The sequence below is a fragment of the Formica exsecta genome, unplaced genomic scaffold, assembly GCF_003651465.1.
Source record: "Formica exsecta isolate Colony F162 unplaced genomic scaffold, ASM365146v1 scaffold214, whole genome shotgun sequence".
NCBI classification, from domain to species: Eukaryota; Metazoa; Arthropoda; class Insecta; order Hymenoptera; family Formicidae; genus Formica; species Formica exsecta.
Window position 1 is genome coordinate 135,079 of NW_021849437.1, and position 10,586 is coordinate 145,664.

At 33.1% G+C, this 10,586-nt stretch overlaps 2 protein-coding genes across 4 annotated transcripts in view; both read right to left on the minus strand.

Moving 5' to 3' along the window:
- The window catches only part of LOC115235244 (b(0,+)-type amino acid transporter 1), a 47,346-nt gene extending 40,676 nt beyond the window's left edge, over positions 1 to 6,670 (minus strand). The window contains exon 1 of the mRNA XM_029806897.1: positions 5,998 to 6,670. Coding sequence (XP_029662757.1) covers positions 5,998 to 6,022 — 25 coding nt within the window. The 5' untranslated portion in view covers positions 6,023 to 6,670. The remainder of the gene's footprint in view (positions 1 to 5,997) is intronic.
- A 1,308-nt stretch (positions 6,671 to 7,978) lies between these two features.
- On the minus strand, positions 7,979 to 10,282 carry LOC115235251 (cytochrome b5). 3 transcript variants are annotated; one of them, XM_029806909.1, is made up of 5 exons: positions 10,009 to 10,282; positions 9,721 to 9,946; positions 9,362 to 9,490; positions 9,195 to 9,268; positions 7,979 to 8,469 (listed from the first exon to the last, which is right to left on the minus strand). In XM_029806909.1, exons 2-5 carry the CDS (start codon positions 9,877 to 9,879, stop codon positions 8,388 to 8,390), a joined length of 444 nt encoding a protein of 147 aa, XP_029662769.1. In that variant the 5' UTR covers positions 9,880 to 9,946; positions 10,009 to 10,282; the 3' UTR covers positions 7,979 to 8,387. The 3 variants fall into 3 exon arrangements, with proteins under 3 accessions (XP_029662769.1, XP_029662770.1, XP_029662771.1); XM_029806910.1 differs by having other exon boundaries at positions 10,020 to 10,264; XM_029806911.1 differs by having other exon boundaries at positions 8,385 to 8,507; positions 9,721 to 10,267.
- Between the last annotated feature and the right edge of the window lie 304 nt (positions 10,283 to 10,586).

The following is a 10,586-nucleotide window of genomic DNA, read 5'->3' on the forward strand; positions in this document are numbered from 1 at the left end:
CCTGCTGACGTATACGAATCACCATGTGATCGCTGTACGTGATTTAATGCAGAATTCGATTGTTCGATTCTCATCTGGCGAATCACGCGAATGAAATTCACGTGGACGATTAACGTGAGCGTTCAATGACTTATACCTCTCCTTCTTTTCGCAATTTAGTTCGATCCGCGCCGAATATCCGTCTATGTGGGTGATCGCGAGCTTATTTTTAACGTTTCAAATTGGTCATGCGGCGGTTTAAAGCCAGCCACAAATAGACGAACTCCTCAACAAGTTTCAATCGACACAAGATAAGAGAAAGAGAAAAAGAGAAAGAGTGCACGACGATGAGAGAGAAGTGAACGACGTTCCGTTTAAGCCAATCATTCTCTGCACGCAAACTCATGCACGCGCCGCTTTTCATCAATGGATGTATGCTAAATAAAGTAGCGCACAATAGCCGACAGCACTCGATGCTTCTCGTTGAGAGATGAGATCTAAGCAAGGCTGCTCATAATGGATATAGTCAGAGACAAAATGGTTTTTTTATTTTTTTTATACGTGGTGTTGACGAGCTAAACTACGCGTATAACACTAGCTAATATGTATTTTGTACAAGTTGTAGCGGTAATAAATTCCGCTTTTCACATACGTGAATTCTGAAACAACATATGTGACATCAGTCGATATAAATTTTAATAGTCTCAGGATTTCTGTTTTGTTAAATAATTAAAGAAATTTTATTTATGTATGTGTTATTTTTTGTATCGATTACTTATTTTTTTTTGTTTTTAATATAATATAATATATATATTCTTTAATCGGTATAATATATCTTAAGAAATATTCGGTTGATATTGACAATATTCTATAATTATATATTTTACTTATTTTGGGTGGATAGAAAGATCTCCTTCTAGGAGAAAGACATTGAACCTAATAGAGAGAGGCAGATATTATAATCGTCGATTTAAAATAAAACCTATATAAATTAATAAAAGATTAATTTTCTTATCTCTTCCCCCAATCTCACTTTTTAATTTTATTTATTAAAGTGAAAAAAGTCTCACATAATTTTTCATTTAGAATCCTATATGCTCCTGCGATAAATTCTAGTGCTAAATCATGAGTCCTTAACGTTTTATTTCTCAGGGAAAATCGAATCTGACTATTGAGCAATATTCGCATTAATACATTTGTTGAGTAGGAAGTTTCATGGCAAAAGTCGCGAGACATAAGTAGGAAAATCCATTAATATTATCGGGAAAGCACCTGCGTTGACGTAGAAAGAGAGCTTTACTTTGAATGACATCACAGATCTATTCCTGGTATGCAAGAGGTCACATGGATAAAACGAGTCTGTCTTCACGTTATAATCAAGTAGGATACGTGTAAACTCACAAAACTAATTATGAACGAGCACACACACACAAGTCTAGCAACGTAGCAAAACGATATCTTTACCAGTTTATCTTTTTATCGATTTTCATCGAATTTCAAAAAAAGTAAAATATAGTATATACGCATATTTTATATATTACACTATGATTAGAATTATACGTATATATATATATATATATATATATATATATATATATATATAATTAGAATATGAAGTGAAAGACACGATGTGCGAAATTATTTTGACACGAAAATATTATTTTTATATATTATTATTATACATATATACGGATTTACTATTAAAATGTAACGACGCGCTTCTCTCCCTCGTTAAATTTGTGCTCGTTAATTGTGAGTTGTAATTGATGAATTCCAAAATAAATAAGAGGATATGAGAGAGGGTATGTTAGGTATGACAGCGTGATAACATTGTTATCGTTCCATCGATGATTAATCGCGAATTAAGCGGCCCTCGCAAGTGGACGCTTGACTTTATCGCGCGTTAAACGCGCCTGCAACAATTACGCTGCAACAGTCGTGAGAAAGCGGTTGATAATTTCAACGCGATGATCGTTATCGGGTGTATCCGGTATTATCCTCGAGCTGGAGCTTCGTCCGATTTCGTTTCTCGCGTATCGACCGCATCCCCCCGTCCATATTCCAAGTCCGTCTGATCATAACGCGGTATTTCCCCTTAACTAATAATTTTTTTTTTATCAATTATTAATATAATCATAGTATCACATATTACGGTTATTAATATCAAACAAGTATTAATATAGGATTATTATATTATTATCTTATTAATATCACGCACATAGAGAGAGAATCAGAGAAAACTAAATTCTTCTCAAAATTCTGTTAATTTTTTGATATAAAATTTTGAGAAGAATTTAGTATTTTCTGATTCTGTATACGGTTTAAAATCTTTTGCAATTCGCAGAAAAGACAATCTGTGACATTTGTATGACATCGAATCGTTTATCATGAAATGATGATGTCGCGAAAGAGTTAATAAGTAGAGAGTATTATCGTTCATAAGAAGAGTCTCATCTCTCGAACAGTCGACCGTAAAATAAACTTAGAGAAGCAATTTTTCGAAGTCAACCTTCGCCTGGCATTGCCACAGGAATCAATTATATGCTATTACGCACACGCACACGCACGCACGCACGCACCCACACACATACGCACACACATGCCCGCGCGCACGCACACACATCTATGTATCTATGTATTTATAATCAAGAATTGACAAATAAATCACCAAAATATCAAGGTAAATAAATAGTATCGCAAAAACACAAATTTAATTTTTATCTGATGTGGTTAACTAAAAGTTTTTTATTTCATTAATTAACTAATACAAATTTTTGATTGAAAACTATCATCATTTTCCAATGGATGATCGATAACTCAATTACAATCGATAACTTTTTCATTTCAGCTCTGGTTTTATAATTGCTATTACGATTATAACTACTATTATTATTTACTCATTTCATCATTATTGTAACTATTGATTTGATTACGTTTTGCTAATTATATCTTCTCTCTCTCCCCCCCCCCCCCTCTCTCTCTCTCTCTCTCTCTCTCTCTCTCTCTCTCTCGGCTAAGTATGAAAATTCAGGTGTAAGATTATACAATGTGCATTTTCCCACAATGATATCGCATCTAAAAGTGATTGACAGCCGCGAACTCCTTCGAGTCACGCCTCGTAAAACTCGTTCTTCATTGACAGAAGATATGAGCAATTTGGCGGCAAGACGTTTATAATTAGCAAACAACTCAAGACTTGAGCGCTCGAGAGTGTAACTACCAGACGCATCTTCTTGGCACACAACATTTCGACCACGAGGACAACCAACAGGTTTTTCGTAATTTGTCATCCGAGTGCGTTCGCGACACAAAACACTCGTTGCCTTTTAATCGCAAGCTCAATTCGGTTCGGTCCCAAAAGTATTCGTCTCACTAATTATAAGATACGAAAGCATAAAAGAAAATATGTTATTCACTTTCTCTAAGATTCTAGAAAATATTTGCCCTTTCCGAATAAATATTTTACAAAATTCAAACTTGTTTACAAAATAAAAAAACTAACTTAAAAATGAAAATAACATTTACTTTATTTATTTACTTTTATTCAAACTTATGGCTGGATTTTAGTTTTGTTATTTCTTATTTTTAAATTCAATTTTCTCGATATTTTAGTATATATATATATTATTATATATTATTACATACCTCTCTCATTTTCGTTTAGAAATAATACAAGTTATTAAATAAGATTGCATTATTCATTGAATATTGGACACATGAGAGAACGTGATTTCCTGTTATTATCTTTTTTTATACTTTCTTTTAAAAACAATGTTTCCTGAATCTCCCGTGGAAAAGAATTTCTTTCACGGGTTTTCTTAATCTCTTTCATATTGACTATATTATATATATATATATATACAGGGTGGGCCATTTTAACTGCAATATAGCATGCTTTGTACGTAATAGTTACATTGTTGAGTGGAACATTATAACATTAATGTTATGTTACTGTTACTTTGTGTTTACTGAATGGTCATATTGAAACTTAAATATTTTTTATTTTCGCAAGGAACGTTTGTAAGATATAATTTTTCATCGATCATAAAGAACGTTTTACTTTCTATGTATTTTCCACCTTTAACTACTTCTCATGTTTTATAATTAATAAAAATATCCCTAATGTGCTTCTTAATGATAGAACCAGAAAAAGATATAATCGTTTCTCATTCGATATTGGTATTGGAATGATCCGCTCCATGTTTACATGATGCATAAGAAGGAAAATATAGATATCTTGAAAGATATATATGTTGTGTGATGGAGTTATTTCATAATTTTCACAATTTTTATTTTTCTCTCTTTTTTTCTCTCTCCCTTCTCTTATGAACGCAGAAGTGCAAGTACACTTTTCTTCCTTTCCTCTACGACGCTAATAGGTCTGATTATATTCGCAGAATATATCTCCTCAATGCAATCTCAGACAATATTCTCAGAACAGATTGAAATAATATTGCGTCGGATAATATCTCTATAAGATGCAAGATATTCTAAATCTGTGTGTGATATAATAGTCTTGTAAGAATATTTTTGTTTTCCATCGCTATTTTTAGATTTTAAATAAAGAAAGAAGACAATTGCGATTGGTATTGACTTTTAAATAGAGATGCGCGAACGATTTCTTTTTACGTTTGTTTATTATATTTGATACATACAAAACATTTTAATCTTAATTTTTAATCTAGTTTAAAATTGTCATCAAATAATTGTCTCAACGGAAGTTACTTGTGTTCTATCAAGATCTAAAGAAAGGGCTTATCTGGACAAAAATTAATCTAGTTCTTCTTCTTCTCCCGAAAGATTAATTGCCAATTAAAATTTTGTACAGCAATATTGTATAATAACCGGATATTAATTTATGACAGTAATATGATGTATATAACACATGTACACCATTTAATTAATGATCCCATCTATCTACTCGCAAAATCGAGATGTAACAAAGTTCTACATTTCTCACCAAAAGATTAACAGATATTATACAAATCGTAATTAGTAATTGAGCAATAATTATTTAAATAATATAAATTGGTTTCATTAACAAATTGATTAATTTATAATTGTAATTTAAATCATTTTTTGCTTTTGTTCACAATAATTATGTTATAGAAATATCATAGTGTAAAACAAGATTGGTTAATCTATATATTTAAAATATAGTTTTTACTTATTATTCCTAAATTTTCAAACAGCTCTTTATTCCAGTTCATTCAACTAGTGCGAGAAATAACGAGAAAATGTGTGTCGATTATTTCTATTACAAACAAAGCGAGTGTATCGTGTGTATACCGGCAAAATGTGCGACCATTAATCGAAAAAGATTTACGGCACCAATAATCTAATCTCCTTTTTCAGGAATTTGAGAACATTACTAGTTAATTTAATTTTACTTCAGATGGAAATATTATTACATCAAATCCTTTAAATTGTCGCACGGAATTGAAGAGCTACTATATACACGAAAGAGCCACAGTAAACAATTAGTAGAATAAATTTAATCTCCCAATTCAGCGACTCCGTCCCGATATTTTTCTCGTTTACGCTTCTTCAGGAGGGATAGAAGAGTTTATTAAAATCTTGAATTAAGATTTTTTTAGACTTATGGGACCAAAAAAAATTCGTGCTCTGGGTGCAACCAAATTAATTTTTTCTGCAACTAATGCACTACCATCCTGCGTCTGGTTCTTATTAGTTCGTGAAATATTAAAATTTTACATGAGAATCTTATTAATCTCGTAAATGTAAATTTAATTTCTTATATGTGTCTTATGGCTGATTACATCATAGTCTTACCTATGAGACGCAGAGGTATAAATAAAGAGAAAATACACAAATAAATTTTAATAATTTTTCCTATGGATATTAATTAATTAATTAATTAATCGCAATTTTTAATCAATCTTTTTTTTTCAAAAAAAGCAAAACTCCAAAGTTATTCCTTAAATATTGATGCAACCAGCTCCTCTGTCGTCGCAAGTGAACCCAGAGGATTGACTCCGACGATTAATACGCACTTACCTCGTTTGAGGGGCGCGACATGCATGACTCTTGGAGGGACCGATAAGAAGGGCGGACCGTGAGACCGCCTCTCATGACACCACGCCGCTACTTTTCAATACAACCACCGCCGTTCGCACCTTACGCAGCTGCTATCCTTCCACGCTTCGTCGTCTTCGTCCTTTATTCGCACTCCTTATCTTTCCACCCCTCGTCGACCTCTGCCCTTCCGGGACCGGTCCTTGCTGTCTCCCTTCTCTCAACGCGTCGTTTCTTCTTTATCGCGTTTTATCCTGATTTCTCAATAGCGTTCGCTCTCGCGCGATGCTGATTCTATTTATTCGCCGAATGGATCTCTAAGGATCTTTCTCTCAATCCTTCCCTTTTTTTTTTTAATAGATTATCGCTGGCGTCTCTGTCGAAGTATTACTCTCCATGACACACCTTCACCGAGCTCACGCGCTTTACTGGGCATTCGTCGGAGGTGAGGTCTCTTCTACTAGAGCCACGGGAATGGTGGGCGAAGCGAGGAGAACGCGGGGAGGAGAATCAGCGCGACGCGTCGCGCGCGTCGGAGAGCTCGCTCGATATCGACGACGGGGCGACGCCACCGCGAATCCTTACTCTAATATGAAGCCTCCATCGGTTATCACGCGCCTCCTGCATGCAGGAGCAGGATGACTCGACCGGCACTCATTTATGACGAGATGTCGATGACACATGTCTTGTAGTATCCCAATCGCTTAATTTTCATTCTGCTGCGCGTTTCGTTGGATTCCTATACATGTTCGAGTTCAAATAAACGCTTGTACAGGGTGATTCTAAAGATTATTGACAAACTTCAGGAGCATATAGAGTAGGAATATAGCAACTTTCGACTAAGAACCCATAATCCACGTTCTCCGAAGTAATCCTGAGTCGGTACAAGTCTTTGAATGTAAGGAAGTACATTATACAACATACTAATAAGAGAAATAATCTTAACTTGTACAAAATTTAATAATTAAGCAAAGTTTATATGAACACAATAATACTGTACAGTATTACAAAAGGTGTGCGAAAACGGTCATCACAATGCAGGCATTGCATCGTCGAATAAAACTCTGGCGCACTTTCTCAAATATCCCAAGCATATTCTGGACCATATCAGATGCTGTAAGTATTCTGGCTACAAGTGTTTCTGGATCGTCCACCGGTATCTCATAAACGAGGCTTTTGATATGCCCCCAAAAGAAGTAATCAAGAAGCTTGTACCGACTCAGAATTACTTTGGAGAACATGGGTTCCTAGTCGAAAGTTGCTATATTCCAATCTCTCTATACACTCCTGAAATTTGTCAGTAATCCTTAGAATCACCCTGTATGTAATTTTTAATAAAGAATCTTAATTTATAAATTTATTTATATTTATAAATAATATATATATATATATATATATATATATATATTGTATAAATAATAAAACAATAGATTCTTTTTTAAAGCATAGAACAAGGAAGATAAAAAAAAAATTTTAACCACCGATAGGGTGTTAAAGTTAAAACTTTAAGCTTCAAAATGCTTTTTTAATTTTTTGTCTATGATAATTTTTCATCGAATTTCAGCGGTTTGAAAATAGCTCAATTTTTAGGGTATGAAAAGTGTTCCCTTTTTTTTTTTTTTTTTTTGAATGGTGTAATTCGTGATCCAACACGTTTTATTGGTACATAAATTGATAGAAAAATAAATAAATGTGATTATATATATAATTCATCGTATATATACTTGTTATATAAAAGAATTATTTTTCAAATGTTGCCATTTGTGTTTGTTTTATTGGCGATCGATGCAGCAGTCTCGATTAAAATCTGTTGCAAGATGTACAAATATGATCAGAGCAGTTCTGAATACTTCGTATACGGTTTGATAAATAATCGAATCATTTTCACAAATAATTTTTGTCCTCTTGTATGCGCTTGTATCATTTTACTGCTCAAGGATTTAAAGATGGATGGGTTTACTTCTTTTTTTTTAGGCGGCCTTTCTTTCTAAGGAATTAAATTAATATATTTCGTCAATTTGCAAGGAACAACGTCGCGTACAAACGCTACATGTTACATATTTGCATATATATATACCAGTATGTGTATACAAACGTATACATATAAACATATAAATGCGCGCTATTTGTATTGCGCGTTATTTGTATATTATAATATAATACATCGTTGGCCGATCTCTTATTCTCTCTCAGTTTCAACCGCTAGGCCAGCAAAATGCTATTTGGTTCATAGAAAATAATTATGAAAAGTGCGCGACATACATTCGGATAAAATGTACAACACTTGATCATATAGCGATTGATATTGATCGATATATATATATGTATTAACAAGTGAATAACGTGAAGAAAGGGACCCGGATCGGAACGCCTTAATGTGTGCTGATAAAATAGCGATAGACGAGGGTAGCGAGCACCCCAAGAGCGATCGGGATCAACCAGGACCGCCAAGAACTGCAATTGCCAATCATCACATCACGATGCAGCATCGACTATTTATACATGACAATACTTAAAAAAAAAAAAGCTTTCTGTCTTTATAAATTTGGATGGTATGAACATTCGGCATTAATTATTTGTATACACATGTGAAAATCGTCAAATAAGAGTAAGTTCTTTCATAAATAATAAAAAATTAAATTTTTGGAAAATAAGAAAAAAATATTTTACAAGTAATTATAGGAAACAAAGCATATACTTCTATATTAGCATTGCAAATGAAGCATTAACATTGATAAAATTATTTTCATGCATAGCATTATTATTCGAATATAATAAAAAAATGTCAGATTTATAGCTATGTCATTTTTATATCCCATAATTCAATTTGGAATTTGGTATTTTATTAACAAGAAAAAATGCAAAATTATCAATCTCCAAATTTAGATAAAATTTAATAAAATAGTATTTATATTATAAAAGAAATATTTGATTTTTTTTAAAGTTTCTATGTTTATACCATCTGTATAATATTTAAAATAAAAGAAAATTAAATAGAATAGATATATTACTTAGTTTAAAAAAAAATTTAGGGAAAGCTCCTTTGACGAAGAGAGAAAAAGTAAAAATTGATTATAGAAAATATGGTTAACTAGAAAAACTGAAATGTTAGAATCATTAGTGTTAAAATAAAGTTCTAGAGCAAAACTTGCATGATATATAAATGTAAGAGAGCATACCTAGAATTGTTCTCGTCATTAGCTCCATTAGACCAATATTTATCTTTTTCTCCACTATCTTGTTTCCTTTCTTCCTAAAATACATTCAGATATTATATAATAAAAATGGAAAAGAAAAATAATAATCTTGAATATAATTCCTAATCTTGAATTAAATTTATTCTCACTTCTATTAATTCTCCAATTTTATACGATTCCATCATTTGTCTTGCATCGGTTGAGTGGCCGATATCTTCAAAAGGTTCAGAGGCATCGCACCCAGCTTGTTCCAAGAGTACTTCTTCACCTCCAGGGTGCTATATATTAATAAAAATAATCTAAATATATAAAATTAGTTATAATAAAAGTAATAAATATATACCAAACATATTTTCACCAAACTAAATATTAGATTTTCAGCAAGTTAAATTTAATAAAGATACAAATCAACATCTGTATTCAAAATACTAAGAAGACTCTGATAAGTGTAATCAATTTATATAATAAGGTCTAGTTTATTGTTGGCAAGAGGGAAAAAAACTGTAACCTCATTAAGGAAAGGAGTGACATTGTAAATATTATTATGAATGATGATCCATGTGTCGTTGGGATCGGTATGCTTTGCCACTTCCGCCCGCGTGAAGAGCTTGCTTGACGAAGCGGCAGAAGTATCCTCCTTAACATCCTTAACGTCTTTAGTAGCCATTTTATGGATTTTTATTCAGTCCGCAGCTTCTGATTTTCGTCTTGTCAAAGAGAATTGCCGTTGTTTTCTAAAAATGACAAGTCGTTCTCCAAAAATGACAAACGATTCAGACTGACTCAGCACCTTTACCTAGTCAGTACCGTTTTCTATCGACTCTTAAATGGATATACACTATACACGTCTGCTATTGATAAGCGATAGCAAATGTATTCGGTGAACGGATGAACGATGAACTTTGTCGCCTCTCGGTCAGCGTTTCCGATCGGCACCAATTGGCATCGGTATTGACAATTTTGTATTAACATTGGTTATATTATGTTCGCGTTGGCGGCATAATTTCAGGAAGCACAAAGAGAAAAGCCTATCGCACAATGGCCGCGTTCAGCAAAGAAAACCGCTTAGTAGCAAACGAATAAATGTCAATTCGGAGTTTGCCCGTCACTCCTGTCGACCCTTAAGTAATGTCTTAAGGTGCTAAGGGCCACTGCACAAGCTCTTCCGTAATGCATTACGTTACGTTAAGTACTGAAACCTAAATTCGTACGTAATCTTAAACTTCAGTCAACGCACAAACAAAATCGTAACATAGTATGCTTTTGTTACGTTACGATTTTCTCTGTGCGGTGGCCCTTGACTAAAGTTTAAAGGCCCGTCTACAATGGCAGTAACAAGGCTGTAGGAGTAGGAGAGTATACTGTTTTTAGTGA